Source organism: Phocoena sinus, chromosome 5 (genome assembly GCF_008692025.1).
Source record: "Phocoena sinus isolate mPhoSin1 chromosome 5, mPhoSin1.pri, whole genome shotgun sequence".
Classification (NCBI taxonomy): Eukaryota; Metazoa; Chordata; class Mammalia; order Artiodactyla; family Phocoenidae; genus Phocoena; species Phocoena sinus.
Genome location: NC_045767.1, coordinates 112526741 through 112546216, shown reverse-complemented (window position 1 = coordinate 112546216; position 19476 = coordinate 112526741). Strand labels below are relative to the sequence as shown.

Sequence of the window (19476 nt, the reverse complement as noted above, 5' to 3'; positions counted from 1 at the left end):
CTTGAAAAATAGAAAGTAGAAAAAACGATGGTGTTCAGAATGGATTATGGTTGGGTGTATGTCCCTGTAGGGATGCTCAACATGCAGGCATCAAGTTCGAGGTCGTGCTGAAGAAGCAGAGATTAGTCCAGAGTGTGAAGAAATTGCAGAGATTGCGATCTGCTGCATTTGGAAAGTGACAGGAAGTCAAAGAAGATTTTCAAAATTCTAATAGTTGGTGATGAGAAACGCTGATCCCTTTGGCTGATAGAGGAAATTTGGAAGAGAAGTTGGAGAGGATATACGAATCGTATGACTTGGCGTATTGATTGGTTTATATTCTTCAAATCTGTTTATATGATGTCTTTTGTATGTCATGTGTGTGTTCATAGATGTAAAATTTGTCCCAAGTCCCTAGTCCAGAGCTTTTAAGGACAATGTAACAAGAAACAGTAAATCCTACATGACTTGAGTGTATGTATTCTATGTGCCGTTTCCAAGCTGCTTTTATAGGAGGTTTATTTAAATTTCATGTTAAAAAAGGAAAAACTGTGTTGAGTAGCATTAGTTCCCCCTTGTACCTTTCATTACGCATTAGCAGTGAACTCTCCTTCTCTCGAGTTGATGAATTTGAACTTGATCTATTATCTGATAGTAATTACCAGCACAGAGTGATGATTATTGCTGAAGTAACATTCTTATTTCATTTCTCTTTGTATGGCGGGCACTTCTCAGAGGGCACGTTTGTTTGCAGAATATGACTTGCTCTTTTGGCTTCTGGCTTTGAGGCCACTATTTTAGGTTTCTTAAATAGAGTAGTATTGACAAAAATCCTCTGGTATTTAAAATTCTCTGGACATGGTCTTCTAGCCTGTAGGAGACAGAAGGAGTGGGCTGTGGCTGGTGTTTTCTCCTCCAGCAGGCTCAAGCTCTGATTTTTGTGTTTCTTGACAGTTTCTTTTTTTCCCCAACTCCTGGCAGGGCTGACCTGCATCTTTCTCTGCTCTTGGAGTCAGTGTTTCCCATCATGAAGGTGCCTCTCTGCTACTTTGATTCTTGATCCTTCTTAATAGTCTTGTGTAGGCTGAAGGGCCAGCCTTTCCTCTTCTGGTCCTTTGAGCTCTCTAGAGACAATCGAGAGAGAAGGTATGTCTGTTTTGCTGGGGCTGCCATAATCAAGTACCACAGACTGGGTGGCTTAAGCAACAGAAGTTTATTTTTGCAGAGTTCTCGGGGCTAGAGATCTGAAACAGGGTGTCCGCAGGGCTGGTTTCTTCTGAGGGCCCCTCTCCACGGCTTGTGGATGGCCATCTTCTCCCTGTGTTTTCACACTGTCTTCCTTCGGTTTGCATCTGTGGCCTGATCTCTGCTTATAAGGATACCAGTCATATTGGATTAGGGCCCACCCTCATGACCTTGTTTTAACTTAACCCCTTCTTTTAAAGACCTTAGTTCCGGAAACAGTCACATTCTGAAGATACTGAGGGTTAGGACTTCAACATGTGAATTTTGGGGGACACGATTCAGCAAATAACAGACGAATAGGACATTTCAGAAGCTTGAAACTGAGTAAGGAGAGCGAAATAAAAGGCAGCCCAGTGAAACAGCCTCTGATCCTCCTTTGGAGTCCTAGTGCTTCTTACTGGACAGTGCATGTAATGGCTCTTAAAAAAAACCCAAACAAAACAAGTTTTGCTTTACTTTTGAGTGAGTGATTTCCATGGTCTTCAAGAATCATCCACACAACGGTTTCTTCCTGTGTCCTGATCAGCACCATATTATTTTTAAAAGGCTAACAGTTTTCAAGACAAATCTCAAGAATAAGTAAATATAAGAAACATGAAAGGTGCCATGCATCTTTGCAAATTGCATTGGTATGTGTGAGTACTACTTAATCAACTTTTTTTCATAACCACTGGCTCCTTACATTTTGGCCACCTGCAACAGTGTTTCAGGAGATCAACTTCCAACCATAAGTCATGAATACCAAGCTGCTAAGGCAAGTTGGTAAACACTCACTTTTGTCAAACGTTGTTTTTATAGGCAACAGGAATGCTGCTAATGTGAGTTAGCAAGGATTCTGAGTGCCACTGTTTGTTGACAGCTTTTCAGACTTGACTGTCTTGTATTTGCTAACATTTCGTCTCTTCCAAATAGGTATAAACGACCAAGGATTGTACAGAGTTGTGGGGGTGAGTTCAAAGGTCCAGAGACTTCTCAGTATGTTGATGGGTATGCCTCTTTTCTAATCATTTTCCATGCATTGTTTGTTTATGTTCGTTGTCTTTGCAACTCAGTGTTTCATAGTAACGTAACTTGGGAATCCATTCTTTTCGTCTGCTGTCTTGGAGTCCTTTTCTCCTGAGCAGAGACGGTTGGCTCAGAGAAGTCGGTTAGTGTTTGCTCAGGTCCCCCATACTAAGAAATGGAGGAGGAAAAGAAGGCAGCTCATGGGTGAACGTCTTCTACTGCTTGCTTCTCCCAGGGGAGTAGCAGCCAGGCCTCTGTGATTTGCATGGCTTCCAAATTGCCCGTCCAAAGTCTTGACAGTACATTTGGTTGCACAAGACCACTGGGACTCGCTCATTTTTCTGGAGCTTCCACAACTGTCACTCAACAGCAAGGGTCTGATTCTCAGGGATTCATTGGTATGCACAGTGGCTTGTTTGTAGTTTGCACCAGGCTGTTCTCCAGAACCATGCCTGCTCCATCTGTGCTGATAACACAGTGTTCTTTGGCATCGCAGACAAGAGGAAGCCAGAAAGTGAATTCATTTCATTACCCCAGACGTTATGTGAATGACAAAGCGCTTTTACATTACACTCTGCTGTCAGCTCAGTGCCACCTGTAAGAGGCCCTGCTCCTCCGCCCCCCATGACCCCAAAGCAGGCTGCCTCCTGGGGGGTGAAGATAACTCATCAGGCTTGAGGGCCTGTGTGTCAAACCGATCTGTCATTATGACCTTGCTAAATATTAATTTATTTGATATCTCACTTTAATTAATCAATATTAACAGTGCCCTCAGGTATTCTGTCAATGCATTTAAACCCGTCTGCATCTTAAAGCATTGTCGCAAAGACTTACTTTGAGCAAGCATCAACCGAGCTGAATGAAATCAGCCGGGATGTTATGGAGAGCGTTGCTTGTTTGGCTGCGTTTGAATTCAGGATTTAATAAGCAACAACTCTTTTCTGAGCTTATTAAGCACAGGAAAAATGCCTCGTCATGACTTGGAGAGCCTTATTAGAATACATTTGCTTTCACGAGTTGTTTTCATTTTCTGCCTCTCTGGTTTAACTTGGGTATGCAATTCTGGCAGTCAGATTTTCCTTTTTACCATTAGTGGGCTCCAAATGAAATAGACTCAGGTTGCCAGTGGTTCAGTAGCAGCTGGCAGGGTTTAATGGGACGACAGCATCTGCTTTTAGTTAATTTTAAAATTAGAAACACTTCTCTCATTTCCAAGATGGTGTTATGGTGATTAGAACTGGAAGACTGTTGGTATCAGAAAGGGAGATTTGGCTGAAAGGCACACTTGGCAGTGAATCGGTTACAAGGACCCGAGCTTTATTTTATTATCTTCTCATTCATGTTCAAGGGCAGCTCAAACAAGCAGGTGTCCCTGTGGTCACCCTGAGGTGTTAAGCTGTCTCCAAATTTGTTCTTAAACTTATAAAAACCATATGATCATCCGCATCCCTGGACTTGGGTGGTACTTTCCTCTGCTCATGGGAAATGTCCCAAGACAGTTCTGACCTTGCAAGGTGCTTAAAATATCTAAACCCTCAAAAATTCATGACCTGGAAAACTGTTTTCACTTTCCGTGAGGCTCAGCGTAGAGAAGTCCAGGACACAAGCATGACACAACCTCATTTAAGCTGCTGGCAAAAATTCTTTTTGCTGTGTTTTCAGTAATATCATTCTGCAGTCAGAGGAAATTAGAGAATTGACACAAGAGAAAGATACTGACTTACTGTTTTCTTATTAAGTAATGCATTTAAGGGAACGGCACAGGATAAATTAATTTCACTTCACCTCTGAATAATTCCTGGTATGAATTTGAGATGGTCAGTCACAAACTTTGGATTTTTATTAGCATTAATATCATTTTCTTGTTACTTTATGTTACCAACTCAAACTCCAGCTCTTAACGAAAGAGGTTTATTCACTATTTCCTAATGAATTTAAGATTACCTTAAGATGTTTCTTTCCTTTCTTCCTGATTCAGCAAGTGTTCAAATTGAACTAACTTATACTTCTTCCAAAAAAAGAATTTGAGTTTCTGAAGAGTTGTGTACACACTGTCCTGTAGATATTCATTTTCTACATTTCCCAACCTCTCTACATTGTTTCAAAGTTATATATGTTTAAGAGAAAAAAATTGGGTGAGTCTGCCAGACTTTTAATTTTGCTCTTTTGTACCAATCTATTTTTTTTCCCTCCAGTAGACAATTAATTCTGATAATTTTGCCCATTTGTGGTACTAGGAGTTATTTTTAAAAAATTATTTATTTACTTTTAAAAACCAAAATTTTTTATTTTGAAATAATCTCTAGCCTGCAGAAAAATTGCAAGTAAATAGTACAATAGACTCCCATAATACCCCTTCCCCAGATTTACCAAGTTTTAACATTTTTAGGCAGTTATTTTTTAAAATTTCGATTCCTCCAGGTAACATTTATTTCAAATTTGAATTTTTTCAAAGTACTTTTTGTTTGGAATGCGTTTTTCTTTGCAGAAATGAAAAGTAACCTAACTTTTTAAAAATCTGAGATAAAGTTCCAAGTCGTTTTATATTTTTTGACAGGAACTTCTGTTCACTTTGGTTCTCTTTAGTTCTTGAGAGCTAATAATTTACTTTGCTATTATTTTTCCTTTATTGCCATTTTTACATAAAATAAAATGGCAGATATTTTCAGCGTTCTTTAAATACTCCTGTGTAAAAGTTTGTGGTGATTTCTAAAAGAAGAATGCATGCTTAATATCTTGCATGTTTTCTTCACTTGTGTCTCTACTGGGTGTGTTTTCATGACCTTCATGTTTAAAATTACAATAGAGAAAAATATTTCTCTCTGTTCTTCTTCTCCTTCCCCTTCCTGTTCTTCTTCTTCCCCTCCCCCATTCCTTTTTCTCCTTCCCCTTTCCTCCCCTGCCCCTTTCTTCTCTCCTCTCTGCCACACATGCAGTACTAATGGCAGCTGACCACCATTTGTACTCCTCCAGGTCAGGTAAAGGAGGGGGCAGCTGCCCTCCTCCCCTGGTGATAAGAGTTGTTTGCCTTCTTGGTCAGCTTTCATCCCTGGGGGCAGAAAGTAGCGGTCTGCTGGATTTTCCAACAGCCTCCTAGCTTTCCCTTGGACCAAGTTTCTTAAGGTTCCACAAGAACATGCCCCAGTGAGCAATTACATTCCTTCCCTTTACAGGTGTTTTTCTTTTCCTTCTTTTTTTTTTTTTTTGCTCTAACAGAGGGCACACATAGTCTGGTAGAATTTTTTTTTTTTTTTTTTTTTTTATTAGAAACCTGAAGCAATTGGGGAAGGCAGGGAGAAATAGCAGATGAGGTGTCTTTGGGTGAGTCACGGTGTTTTAGTAAGTGGGGTGAAAATGTAACAGATGAATTATCGCAATTGGTAGGTTGGAACTCTGCTGAGTTAGAATTGTCCTGTGTTCTTCCTTCTTCTCCTTCTTTGGAATGAAAGCATCAGAGCTGGGAAGGGAAGGTGCTGGGAAAATGTGGTGGTAGCTTGTGTGTGCTGGTGAATTTTCTGTTTGTTTCTAAATTTAATTTGTAAAAACAGCTGGATGATTTTATTTATTTTTAAGACAGAGAACCATAGAAAGCCAGAAATCAGACTAATTTAGGGGAGTTTTACTATAAACATATTACCATGTTTACTTTGTTTGTAGGACTTTTCACAAAGATTGAGGGAAAAAGTAAACTAATGTAGCTGAAAAAGATTCTGATTTTGGATTATAAAGAATATTCTCCAAACTCATTCAATCACTGGGCGTCTTCAAGTACTTTAGACTGGGACCCAAGTCAGTGTCGAGTAGGGTGCCAGCACGTTGGGCTGGGCTGAAAGTTTCCAGTTTCAAAAAAATGACCACTGGTTATAGAATTATGAAGCATTTACCGAAATAAAAAGTCAACTATTTGTATCTCTGTTCATTAGTTTAGGTTTTAAACTAATCCACGAGGTGTAGTGTTCCTTGGCCAGAAAGGAAACAGAATTTCTACCTTATTTATGGTAGAACATATATTCTGATTGAACACTCTAAATGCATTTTTAAGTTTGAATCCCAAATAAGTTATTAACAAATTTACCTAGTCCCAGTGCATCCACGGATTGTTAAGAGCTGCTAGGGATGATTGAGTTATTTGAAAACAGTGAAAATTTAATAGAGGATTAATACAATAGACATTACGTAGTCATTGGCTTCTCATGTGACAGCTTCTTTTTATTCCATGAATTCAAAGGATGGCTTAGTTTTTCATATAAAGACTATGGTTCTCAAAATATAGAATGATCATTTGGTCAAAAGCTGAAAATAAAAGATTTCCTTTAGAAGCCTCCTGGATTTTAAAATGGTGATTTGCTGGTAGCAAGTTGATTGAAAATGTTATCTGACTTGTATGAGATTTAAATAATTGACTTAATGACAGAGAGAATATTCAGTTACTGCAGTAATTGGTTGGCAAAGCCTTTAGAACAGAATTATTTAGTCCTAGTTATAAAGGATTGCACCTTTAATCAGGGTGCTTAATTTGATTTCTTGAATGTATCTGTGGCTTGTCTGACAAACTCAGTAACAAATGAGTTCTGAATTGTAGGAACCGATCAAAATGTAATCAGTGTCAATAGCCATTGTTGTAGTTTATTGCATATTGCTGTCAGCTGCTGTAATCAAGAGCTGTTGAAGTGCTTTGAAAAGTTTCCAGACTTTTGAGTAATCGACTTCATGTATCTGGTGTTATGGCTGTGAAATAACCATCACTTCCTCTTTTACTTTCTTTTCAAAAAGTTTGAGAAATAACATTGCATTGTCACCCATCCTTTCCCATGCCAAAGCCTCAAACTTTTTAAGTGGCATGCATGACTTAACATGGTGGTCCCATTTGGACAGGATTTTCTTTTTGAACTTTAGTTTGAAAAGGGTATACTAACAAGTTTCCTTCTGTATATAGACAAATACAGTGTAAGGGAGGAAAAAATACCTGAAACGACTAGTTTTCTGGGGGGGGTCTTAGTTGAAACAGCATTCTGGAGTGAGGGAGAAGTAAGTGTTTTCCACAAATCTCTTATTTTCTCCTTTGTGTGATTGGAGCGTAGAAACTCACTCCAGTTTCTGTTGATTGTTTGATGTCTTTCATCCTAAGCCATTTACTGCTCCCTCCCATGGGTAGGTACCACCACTGGACGCTTATACTTTTGGTGACTCAGCTGTGGTAATTACCCACTCATCAGATGATTTATGGAAATCTGCATACATTCCTGATTTGCTTTGATGCTCTCAGTAGTTCCGCGAGAGCGTGTACGTTATCTCCGTCGTGCACATGAAGAGCTGAAGTTCAGAGAGGTTTGGAGCTGACTTGTTGGGGTGGTGAGGCTGGTCAAGGCTGAGGAGGGATTGAAGCCCAGGTGTGTGTCCCTTGCTGCACTCTCCTCCCTGCTGCCAGGTCACAGCCAAGTGCAGTAGCCCAGCCTCACAAGCCACCACACTCGGAATGCTTGCCCTTCCCACTATCCTTTCCTTTTATTTCAACCAGGGTTGACTTTTTCCTTTGCAGAATTAATTGTGCTGCCCTCCTTCTCCTTCAACTCTTCTACTTCTTCTTTTTTTTAGTGCCTGTTTTACATCTTCTTTAGAGTTTACTAGATATTTGAAAGGGCATTTGTAAGAAATGCATCATTAACGTACTTTTAGGACAAAGAAAACTAATTTAGAATGAATGTCAGACATGTTACATAGAGGCTTCTAGTAAATATTTCTTGGATGAGTGTATCGATTGTAACATTAATGTGAAAGGTTACCCATGAAAGACTTTTTAAGTTTATGTGTCATTTCTGTTTTGGTTGATCATGTATTAGTCTTCAGAAAGATAATATGATGAGTATAAACCTTAGAAATGTGGGACCAGACTTACCATCCCTTTCCCCCACTGACTTCTTGTTCTTCTAATAGGAATTTTGCCATTAAGGGTACTGCCTGTTGCCCCTGTCATAACACAGTATGATAGCAATCATGCCACCTGAAACAAGTTCAAACATACAGACACTGCAAAATGCCACATGCTGTAAGCCATGGCTACTGAGTAGTACCTTATAATAAGAGTAGTAGTAGTAATAATAATAGCTGTACATGCTTTGCAGTTGTGAATATTTAAATGCTCTGTCCAGTTCTCCCCTACTCCCAGCCCAACCCTTATCCTTTTACTTTGATCTTCACTACAGATTTTCTGAAGTGCGAGAAATGTCTGATAAAAGAGTATGGCTTATAATATGATAAGAAATTATATGTAATGTTTTTATAGGAAACCACAGAATTCAATATTTGTGGTTTGGCTGTTTAAAGATGAGCCATTTGGTCAAGGTTTGAATTATTTTTTTCTTCCTTGCTTGCTCACCAGATGTGAAAACCTGCAATGAGGTGGACCTGGAGAATTCTATAGATTGGGAAGTGAAGACAATAACGAGTGCCCTGAAACAGTATTTGAGGTGAGCTCCTCTCGGTAGCGGGGCGGGGGAAGAGCGGACTGTTTGGATGTTTAACACACAGCAAATGCAGACTCCGAACATGCATCTCAAAAGTCAAACCTTATGAGAAAGGAGAACATTTATGACGTATCTAGTGATGTCCCAGGAAGTGTGGGACATAGTCAGTGAACATCAGTTGATAGATAAATTGCAACAGAACAGACCTGGAATAGACTTGGGTTTTGAAATAGAGTCTATTGTGGATGTGAGTTTTTGGAATTAAATGCTCTGAAACAGTAAGGAAGAAGGCTGTTCATTACATTCATTGAATCTTTTCTTTATGTTGTGGGCTAAAATGAAGACGTTTTCGTTTAAGTGTAAACCATGTGAACTTAAAGGATTATAATGATGGCATACATATACAGAGCGATTTGAAAAGAAGTTCACTTGATGAGGTTTTTTATTTTATTTTTTAAGATAAACTTTGAGTTTTACATTTACTATAGAAAGTATCTAGGATTCGAGTTTGAAAAGCTTCAGCATTTCTTTGAGCATTCACCTTTCTTGAGAAAAGAAAGGAAATGAATGATCACAAACCTTGAGGATAGATGAAGGACAAGTACACGGAGTAAGGGAATGGAAAACAGTCACGACTGTAATTCTTAGGCTGTGGGTCCACTGGGGACTTTGCTTTTTGCCTGGCATACAAATGGCACTGCTCCCCCATCATCAGTTCTTTTTAACCAACCCACAGGATTGATTTTCAGGTAAACACTATTTGGGTTCCAACAAGCACATTAGAATCAACTTATATTACATATTTTGTGTTTTAAAAAATTTGTATATTTTAAAAATTTCAAATTTATACAAGCGGAGAGATGCGTATAATGACTCCTCATGGCCCCATTATCCTGCTCTTCAGTTTTCAACGTTCGACACTTCTTGTTTCATTAGTCTCTCTACTGCCACTTTTCGGAATAATACTTTAAAGATTTTCTAAAACGTATTGCTGCACTCAAAAATACTTGAGTGCATATCTCAAAAAAGGTAAGGACTTAAAAAAGACGTTATAGAAAAGACAAAAAGAATATAATTATCATACCTAACAAAATGCGTATGATACAGTACTCAATCTGTGTTCCATTTTTACAGATTTTTTTTTCAAAAACGTATTTTAATGTTTGTTTTAATTCCTTCAGGATTTCAGTAGTGTCAGCACATTTCATTTGGTTGGTATGTTTTAAGTCGTTTTTCATTTGTGCAGTCCCCTCCCTCTATCCCGCCCCCCCCCCAGCATTTAAGTTGTTGATGAACCTGAGTCATTTTTACTCTTTTTTTTTTTTTTGCGGTACTCGGGCCTTTCACTGTTGTGGCCTCTCCCGTTGCGGAGCACAGGCTCCGGACGCGCAGGCTCAGCGGCCATGGCTCACGGGCCCAGACGCTCTGCGGCATGTGGGATCTTCCCGGACCGGGGCACAAACCCGTGTCCCCTGCATCGGCAGGCGGACTCTCAACCACTGCGCCACCAGGGAAGACCCTGAGTCATTTTTTAAAATAGCATTTTCCACATTTTAGATATGGCTGGTGGTATCCTCAGCTTTCTCTGTTATCTGTCATGTTTCCTATAAGCTAATAGTTAAATCTATAGGCTTCGTTAGATTCACATTCGGCTTTTGTTTATTTATTGCAAGAATACATCATAGCAGTGCTGTATTCTTCCTGTTGTGTTATTACATCAGGAGGCCGTGTCGTCCAGTTGGCCCACTTTTTAATGAAATTACCATTTATCAGTGGGTTCAGGTGTGTGTTACCTATTTTCAAGTATTTTATTTAAAGAAGATTTATTTTTTTCATTTTTAATTTTTTTACATCTTTATTGTAGTATAATTGCTTTACAATGGTGTGTTAGTTTCTGCTTTATAACAAAGAGAATCAGTTATACATATACATATGTTCCCATATCTCTTCCCTCTTGCGTCTCCCTCCCTCTCATCCTCCCTATCCCACCCCTCTAGGTGGTCACAAAGCACCGAGCTGATCTCCCTGTGTTTTGCGGCTGCTTCCCACTAGCTCTCTGTTTTATGTTTGGTAGTGTGTATATGTCCATGCCACTCTCTCACTTTGTCACAGCTTACCCTTCCCCCTCCCCATATCCTCAAGTCCATGCTTTGGTAGGTCTGTGTCTTTATTCCCGTCTTACCCCTAGGTTCTTCATAACATTTTTTTTTTTCCCCTGGATTCCATTTACATGTGTCAGCATACGGTATTAGTCTTTCTCTTTCTGACTTACTTTGCTCTGTATGACAGACTCTAGGTCCATCCACCTCACTACAAATAACTCAATTTCGTTTCTTTTTATGACTGAGTAATATTCCATTTTATATATGTGCCACATCTTCTTTATACATTCTTCCGATGATGGACACTTAGGTTGCTTCCATCTCCTGGCTATTGTAAATAGAGCTGCAATGAGCATTTTGGTACATGACTCTTTTTGAATTATGGTTTTCTCAGGGTATATGCCCTGTAGTATATGCCCAGTAGTGGGATTGCTGGGTCATATGGTAGTTCTATTTGTAGTTTTTTAAGGAACCTCCATACTGTTCTCCATAGTGGCTGTACCAATTCACATTCCCACCAGCAGTGTAAGAGGGTTCCCTTTTCTCCACACCCTCTCCAGCATTTATTGTTTCTACATTTTTTGTTGATGGCCATTCTGACCAGTGTGAGATGTTATCTCATTGTAGTTTTGATTTGCATTTCTCTAATGATTAATGATGTTGAGCATTCTTTCATGTGTTTGTTGGCAATCTGTATATCTTCTTTGGAGAAAGGTCTGTTTAGGTCCTCTGCCCATTTTTGGATTGTGTTGTTTGTTTTTTTTGATATTGAGCTGCATGAGCTGCTTGTAAATTTTGGAGATTAATCCTTTGTCAGTTGCTTCATTTGCAAATATTTTCTCCCATTCTTAGGGTTGTTTTTTGGTCTTGTTTATGGTTTCCTTTGCTGTGCAAAAGCTTTTAAGTTTCATTAGGTCCTATTTGTTTATTTTTGTTTTTATTTCCATTTCTCTAGGAGGTGGGTCAAAAAGGATCTTGCTGTGATTTATGTCATAGAGTGTTCTGCCTATGTTTTCCTCTAAGAGTTTGATAGTTTCTGGCCTTACATTTAGGTCTTTAATCCATTTTGAGCTTATTTTGGTGTATGGTGTTAGGGAGTGTTCTAATTTCATACTTTTACATGTACCTGTCTGGTTTTCCCAGCACCACTTATTGAAGAGGCTGTCCTATCTCCACTGTACAGTCCTGCCTCCTTGATCAAAGATAAAGTGACCATATGTGCGTGGGTTTATCTCTGGGCTTTCTATCCTGTTCCACTGATCTGTATTTCTGTTTTTGTGCCAGTACCATACTGTCTTTTTTTTTTTTTAACATCTTTATTGGGGTATAATTGCTTTACAGTGGTGTGTTAGTTTCTGCTTTATAACAAAGTGAATCAGTTATACATGTGTTCCCATATCTCTTCCCTCTTAGTACCATACTGTCTTGATTACTGTAGCTTTGTAGTTTAGTCTGAAGTCAGGGAGCTTGTTTCCTCCAGCTCCATTTTTCATTCTCAAGATTGCTTTGGGGCTTCCCTGGTGGCGCAGTGGTTGAGAATCTGCCTGCCAATGCAGGGGACGCGGGTTCGAGCCCTGGTCTGGGAAGATCCCACATGCCACGGAGCGACTGGGCCCGTGAGCCACAACTACTGAGCCTGTGTGTCTGGAGCCTGTGCTCCGCAACAAGAGAGGCCACGACAGTGAGAGGCCCGTGCACGGCGATGAAGAGTGGCCCCCGCTCGCCGCAACTAGAGAAAGCCCTCGCACAGAAACGAAGACCCTACACAGCCAAAAAAAATAAATAAATAAATGAATTAATTTAAAAAAAAAAAAAAAAAAAAAAAAGATTGCTTTGGCTCTTCGGGGTCTTTTGTGTTTCCATACAAATTGTGAACGTTTTTGTTCCAGTTCTGTGAAAAAATGCCATTGGTAGTTTGATAGGGATTGCATTGAATCCGTAGATTGCTTTGAGTAATAGAGTCATTTTCACAATGTTGATTCTTCCAATCCAAGAACATGGTATATCTCTCCATCTATTTGTATCATCTTTAATTTTTTTCATCAGTGTCTTATAATTTTCTGCATACAGGTCTTTTGTCTCCTTAAGTAGGTTTATTCCTAGATAGGTAGGTTTATTCCTAGATATTGTATTCTTTTTGTTGCAGTGGTAAATGGAAGTGTTTTCTTAATTTCACTTGCAGATTTTTCATCATTAGTGTATAAGAATGCCAGAGATTTCTGTGCATTAATTTTGTATCCTGCTACTTTACCAAATTCATTGATTAGCTCTAGTAGTTTTCTGGTAGCATCTTTAGGATTCTCTATGTATAGTAGCATGTCATCTGCAAACAGTGACACCTTTACTTCTTCTTTTCCGATTTGGATTCCTTTTATTTCTTTTTCTTCTCTGACTGCTGTGGCTAAAACTTCCAAACCTATGTTGAATAAGAGTGGTGAGAGTGGGCAACCTTGTCTTGTTCCTGATCTTAGTGGAAATGGTTTCAGTTTTTCACCATTGAGGAGAGTGCTGGCTGTGGGTTTGTCATATATGGCCTTTATTATGTTGAGGAAAGTTCCCTCTCTGCCTACTTTCTGCAGGGTTTTTATCATAAAAGGGTGTTGAATTTTGTCGAAAGCTTTCTCTGCATCTACTGAGATTATCATACGGTTTTTTTCCTTCAGTTTGTTAATATGGTGTATCACGTTGAGTGATTTGTGTATATTGAAGAATTCTTGCATTCCTAGGATAAACCCCACTTGATCATGGTGTATGATCCTTTTCATGTGCTGTTGGATTCTGTTTGCTAGTATTTTGTTGAGGATTTTTGCATCTGTGTTCATCAGTGATATTGGCCTGTAGTTTTCTTTCTTTGTGACATCTTTGTCTGCTTTTGGTATCAGGGTGATGGTGGCTTCGTAGACTGAGTTTGGGAGTGTTCCTCCCTCTGCTATATTTTGGAAGAGTTTGAGAAGGATAGGTGTTAGCTCTTATCTGAATCTTTGATAGAATTCGCCTGTGAAGCCATCTGGTCTTGGGCTTTTGTTTTTTGGAAGATATTTAATCACAGTTTCAATTTCAGTGCTTGTGATTGGTCTGTTCATATTTTCTATTTATTCCTGGTTCAGTCTCGGAAGGTCGTATTTATCTAGGAATTTGTCCATTTCTTCCAGGTTGTCCATTTTATTGGCATAGAGTTGCTTGTAGTAATCTCTCATGATCCTTTTTATTTCTTCAGTGTCAGTTGTTACTTCTTTTTCATTTCTAATTCTATTAATTTGAGTCTTCTCCCTTTTTCTCTTGATGACTCTGGCTAATGGTTTATCAATTTTGTTTATCTTCTCAAAGAACCAGCTTTTAGTTTTATTGATCTTCGCTATCATTTCCTTCATTTCTTTTTCATTTATTTCTGATCTGATCTTTATGATTTCTTTCCTTCTGTTGAACTTGGGGTTTTTTTCTTCTTCTTTTTCTAATTGCTTTAGGTGCAAGTTAGCTTGTTTATTTGAAATGTTTCCTGTTTCTTAAGGTAGGATTGTATTGCTATAAACTTCTCTCTTAGAAGTGCTTTTGCTGAATCCCATAGGTTTTGGGTCGTCGTGTCTCCATTGTCATTTGTTTCTAGGTATTTTCTGGTTTCCTCCTTGATTTCTTCAGTGATCACTTCGTTATTAAGTAGTGTATTGTTTAGTCTCCATGTGTTTGTATTTTTTACAGACCTTTTCCTGTAATTGATATCTAGTCTCATAGCGTTGTGGTCGGAAAAGATACTTGATACGATTTCAATTTTCTTAAGTTTACCAAGGCTTGATTTGTGACCCAAGATATGATCTATTGTGGAGAATGTTCCATGAGCACTTGAGAAAAATGTGTATTCTGTTGTTTTTGGATGGAATGTCCTGTAAATATCAATTAAGTCCATCTTGTTTAATGTATCATTTAAAGCTTGTGTTTCCTTATTTATTTTCATTTTGGATGATCTGTCAATTGGTGAAAGTGGGGTGTTAAAGTCCCCTACTATGATTGTGTTACTGTCAATTTCCCCTTTTATGGCTGTTAGTATTTGCCTTATGTATTGAGGTGATCCTATGTTGGGTGCATATATATTTACAATTGTTGTATCTTCTTCTTGGATCGATCCCTTGATCATTATGTAGTGTCCTTCTTTGTCTCTTATAATAGTCTTTATTTTAAAGTCTATTTTGTCTGATATGAAAATTGGTACTCCAGCTTTCTTTTGATTTCCATTTGCATGGAATATCTTTTTCCATCCCCTCACTTTCAGTCTGTATGTGTCCCTATGTCTGAAGTGGGTCTCTTGTAGACAGCATAAATATGGGTTTTGTTTTTGTATCCATTCAGCCAGTCTTTGTCTTTTGGTGGGAGCATTTAATCCATTTACATTTAAGGTAATTATCAATATGTATGTTCCTATTCCCACTTTCGTAATTGTTTTGTGTTTGTTATTGTAGGTCTTTTCCTTCTTTTGTGTCTCATCCTAGAGAAGTTCCTTTGGCATTTGTTTTAAAGCTCGTTTGGTGGTGCTGAACTCTCTCAGCTTTTGCTTGTCTGTAAAGGTTTTAATTTCTCCATCAAATGTGAATGAGATCCTTGCTGGGTAGAGTAATCTTGGTTGTAGCTTTTTCTCCTTCATCACTTTAAATACGTCCTGCCACTCCCTTTTGGCTTGCAGAGTTTCTGCTGAAAGATCAGCTGTTAACCTTATGGGGATTCCCTTATGTGTTATTTGTTTTTTTTCCTTGCTGCTTTTCATAATGTTTTCTTTGTATTTAATTTTTGATAGTTTGATTAATATGTGTCTTGGCATGTTTCTCCTTGGATTTATCCTGTATAGGACTCTCTGTGCTTCCTGGACTTGATTAACTATTTCCTTTCCCATATTAGGGAAGTTTTCGACTATAATCTCTTCAAGTATTTTCTCAGTCCCTTTCTTTTTCTCTTCTTCTTATGGGGCCCCTATAATTCAAATGTTGGTGGGTTTAATGTTGTCCAAGAGGTCTCTGAGACTGTTGTCAGTTATTTTCACTCTTTTTTTCTTTATTCTGCTCTGCAGTAGTTATTTCCACTATTTTATCTTTCAGGTCACTTATCTGTTCTTCCTGCCTCAGTTATTCTGCTATTGATCCCATCTAGAGTATTTTTAATTTCACTTATTGTGTTGTTCATCGTTGGTTGTTTCATCTTTAGTTCTTCTAGGTCCTTGTTAAATGTTTCTTGCATTTTCTCTATTCTATTTCCAAGATTTGGGATCATGTTTACTATCATTATTCTGATTTCTTTTTCAGGTAGACTCCCTATTTCCTCTTCATTTGTTTGGTCTGGTGGGTTTTTACCTTGCTCCTTCATCTGCTGTGTGTTTTTCTTTCTTCTCATTTTGCTTATCTTACTGTGTTTGGGGTCTCCTTTTTGCAGGCTGCAGGTTTGTAGTTCCCGTTGTTTTTGGTGCCTGTCCCCAGTGGCTAAGGTTGGTTCAGTGTGTTGTGTAGGCTTCCTTGTGGTGGCGACTAGTGCCTGTGTTCTGGTGGATGAGGCTGGATCTTGTCTTTCTGGTGGGCAGGTTCACGTGTGGTGGTATGTTTGGGGTGTCTGTGGCCTTATGATTTTAGGAAGCCTCTCTGCTAATGGGTGGGGTTGCGTTCCTGTCTTGCTAGTTGTTTGGCATAGGGTGTCCAGCACTGTAGCTTGCTGGTCGTTGAGTGAAGCTGGGTGTTGGTGTTGAGATGGAGATCTCTGGGAGATTTTCGCCAGTTGATATTACGTGGAGCTGGGAGGTCTCTTGTGGGCCAGTGTCCTGAATTCTGCTCTCCCACCTCAGAGGCACAGCCCTGACTCCTGGCTGGAGCACCAAGAGCCTTTCATCCACACGGCTCAGAATAAAAGGGAGAAAAAGTAGAAAGAAAGAAAGACGATAAAATAAAATAAAATAAAGTAAGATAAAATAAAATAAAGTTATTAAAATAAAAATAGTTATTAAAACTTTTTTTAAAGTAAAAAAAAAAAAAACGGATGGACAGAACCCTAGGAAAAATGGTGAAAGCAAAGCTATACAGACAAAATAACACACAGAACATACACATACACACTGACAAAAAGAGAAAAAGGGAAAAATGTCATGTCTCCCAAAGTTCACCTCCTCAATTTGGGATGATTCGTTGTCTATTCAGGTATTCCAGAGATGCAGGTACATCAGGTTGATTGTGGAGCTTTAATCCGCTGCTCCTGAGGCTACTGGGAGAGATTTCCCTTTCTCTTCTTCGCTCGCACAGCTCCCGAGGTTCAGCTTTGGATTTGGCCCCGCCTTTGCGTGTAGGTCGCCTGAGGGCGTCTCTTCACGCCCAGACAGGACGGGGTTAAAGGAGCCGCTGATTCGGGGGCTCTGGCTCACTCAGGTCGGGGGGAGGGAGGGGTACGGATGCGGGGCGAGCCTGCGGCGGCAGAGGACGGCGTGACGTTGCACCAGCCTGAGGCACGCCGCACGTTCTCCCGGGGAAATTGTCCCTGGATCATGGGACCCTGGCAGGGGCGGGCTGCACAGGCTCCTGGGAGGGGAGGTGTGGAGAGTGACGTGTGCTCGCACACAGGCTACTTGGTGGCGGCAGCAGCAGCCTTAGTGTCTCATGCCCGTCTCTGGGGTCCGCGCTTTTAGCCGCGGCTCGTGCCCGTCTCTGGAGCTCCTTTAAGCGGCGCGCACCAGGAAACAAAGAGGCAAGAAAAAGTCTCTTGCCTCTTCAGTAGGTCCAGCCTTTTCCCCATACTCCCTCCCGACTAGCCGTGGTGCACTAACCCCCGCAGGCTGTGTTCACGCCGCCTGTCCTCTCCCTGTGCTCTGACCCGAAGCCCGAGCCTCAGCTCCCAGCCCCGCCTGCCCCGGTGGATGAGCAGACAAGCCTCTCGGGCTGGTGAGTGCCGGTCGGCACCGATCTTCTGTGCGGGAATCTCCCCGCTTTGCCCTCCGCACCCCTGTTGCTGTGCTCTCCTCCGTGGCTCCGAAGCTTCCCCACTCCGCCACCCGCAGTCTCCACCCGTGAAGGGGCTTCCTAGTGTGTGGAAACCTTTCCTCCTTCACGGCTCCCTCCCGCTGGTGCAGGTCCCATCCCTATTCTTTTGTCTCTGTTTTTTCTTTTGCCCAACCCAGGTACGTGGGGAGTTTCTTGCCTTTTGGGAGGTCTGAGGTCTGCCAGCCTTCAGTAGGTGTTCTGTAGGAGTCGTTCCACGTGTGGATGTATTTCTGATGTATCTGTGGGGAGGAAAGTGATCTCTGCGTCTTACTCTTCCGCCATCTTCCTCAGCTGCCAAAGAAGATGTTTTTAGCCACTGTTTGAGACTTTTTTTCTTAACCTTTTAAGTACAGTCAGTCCTCTGTATCCTCAGGTTGGTCCCACATTCACGGATTCAACCAACCGCGGATGGTATAGGATGTTTACGGTCCACAGTTGGTTGAATCTGTGGAAACTGAGGCCAGACTGTAGAACTTGAGCTGCAGATTTTGATGTCGAAAGTGGGTCCTGGAACCAATCCCCTGCTTATGCTGAGGGACGACCTTATTATTATCCCTGTTCTAGAAGTGGGTAAAATGAAGACTAAATCTATGTGCTTATGTTTAGTTTGCTACTGGTAGTGACTAACTGGTTTAGATGAGGATTATGGTAATATCTCATTAGCCCCAACCCTGGGATTGGAGTGTACACTTCCTGATGATATTGACATCTTATGTGGTTTTGGTCATTGCAGTATCTCAGCATCTAGAGCTAACTCTGTCACTCAAATATGAGAGCAGAGGTTCTAAACTGGGGGTGATTTTGGTACTCTCCAGCCCTACTCCAGGGCTCTTTGGCAGTATTTGGAGACATTTTTGGTTGGCAGGATTCCTGAAGAGGGATGCTGCTGGCATCTAATGCATGGAGACCAGGGATGGACTGCTGAACATCTGCAGTGCGCGAGACGGCCCTCCCCGTCCCCAGATGTCCAAAATGTCAGTAGTGCTGAGGTTGAGAAAGCCTGTATTAGACGGATGAAGGACAGAATGGGTGAAGGATATAAAAGTAAAATAAATTTCCTATATTAATCTGACCAGCAGAGGATGGTGCTTTGCCAGGAGGTAGCTTTAAACCCAGTTTACTGTTTGGTAAGCTTATGCCTAGTACAGTTCAAAATGATTTGGTTATTGGTTGGAAGCTAAGGGCAAAAATCCACTTCTTTTGTAGTAAATTGCATGTGTGTTTTTTCCTGCTTCACATGATTCTTTCTTCCCTTGTTGGGGGAATTAGTTTAATAAACTAGAGGATCTTTTTCTGCAATACATACAGTTTCTTTCTGGTTCTTTTTTTTTTTTTTCTTGCGGTACGCGGGCCTCTCACTGTTGAGGCCTCTCCCGTTGCGGAGCACAGGCTCCGGACGCGCAGGCTCAGCCGCCATGGCTCACGGGCCCAGCCGCTCCGCGGCATGTGGGACCTTCCCGGACCGGGGCACGAACCCGTGTCCCCTGCATCGGCAGGTGGACTCTCAACCACTGCGCCACCAGGGAAGCCCTCTTTCTGGTTCTTGATACTCTCTGAAGTTAGTTCCTTCTTGTCTCTGGTCTTGTGTTACTTTTTCTGTTTTTTTCTCTTTACATTGCTTCATCCTATTGAATTTCACTTTTAAGCAAGCATTGCCGACAGAAGAACATTAGGAGATGCTAT

The 19476-nt window shown here is 40.5% G+C and overlaps 1 protein-coding gene across 5 annotated transcripts in view; it reads left to right on the top strand.

Moving 5' to 3' along the window:
* ARHGAP10 (Rho GTPase activating protein 10) overlaps positions 1-19476 on the top strand; it is a 331140-nt gene that overhangs the window by 198438 nt on the left and 113226 nt on the right. For 4 of the 5 annotated variants that reach the window (XR_004350045.1, XM_032632923.1, XM_032632922.1 and 1 more), the window contains 2 exons: positions 2137-2211; positions 8609-8696. Coding sequence is in view for 4 of the 5 variants with exons in the window: in XM_032632923.1 (XP_032488814.1) it covers positions 2137-2211; positions 8609-8696 (163 nt within the window). In the remaining variant the exon portion in view is untranslated. The remainder of the gene's footprint in view (positions 1-2136; positions 2212-8608; positions 8697-19476) is intronic. The other variant, XM_032632924.1, reaches the window with a different exon arrangement.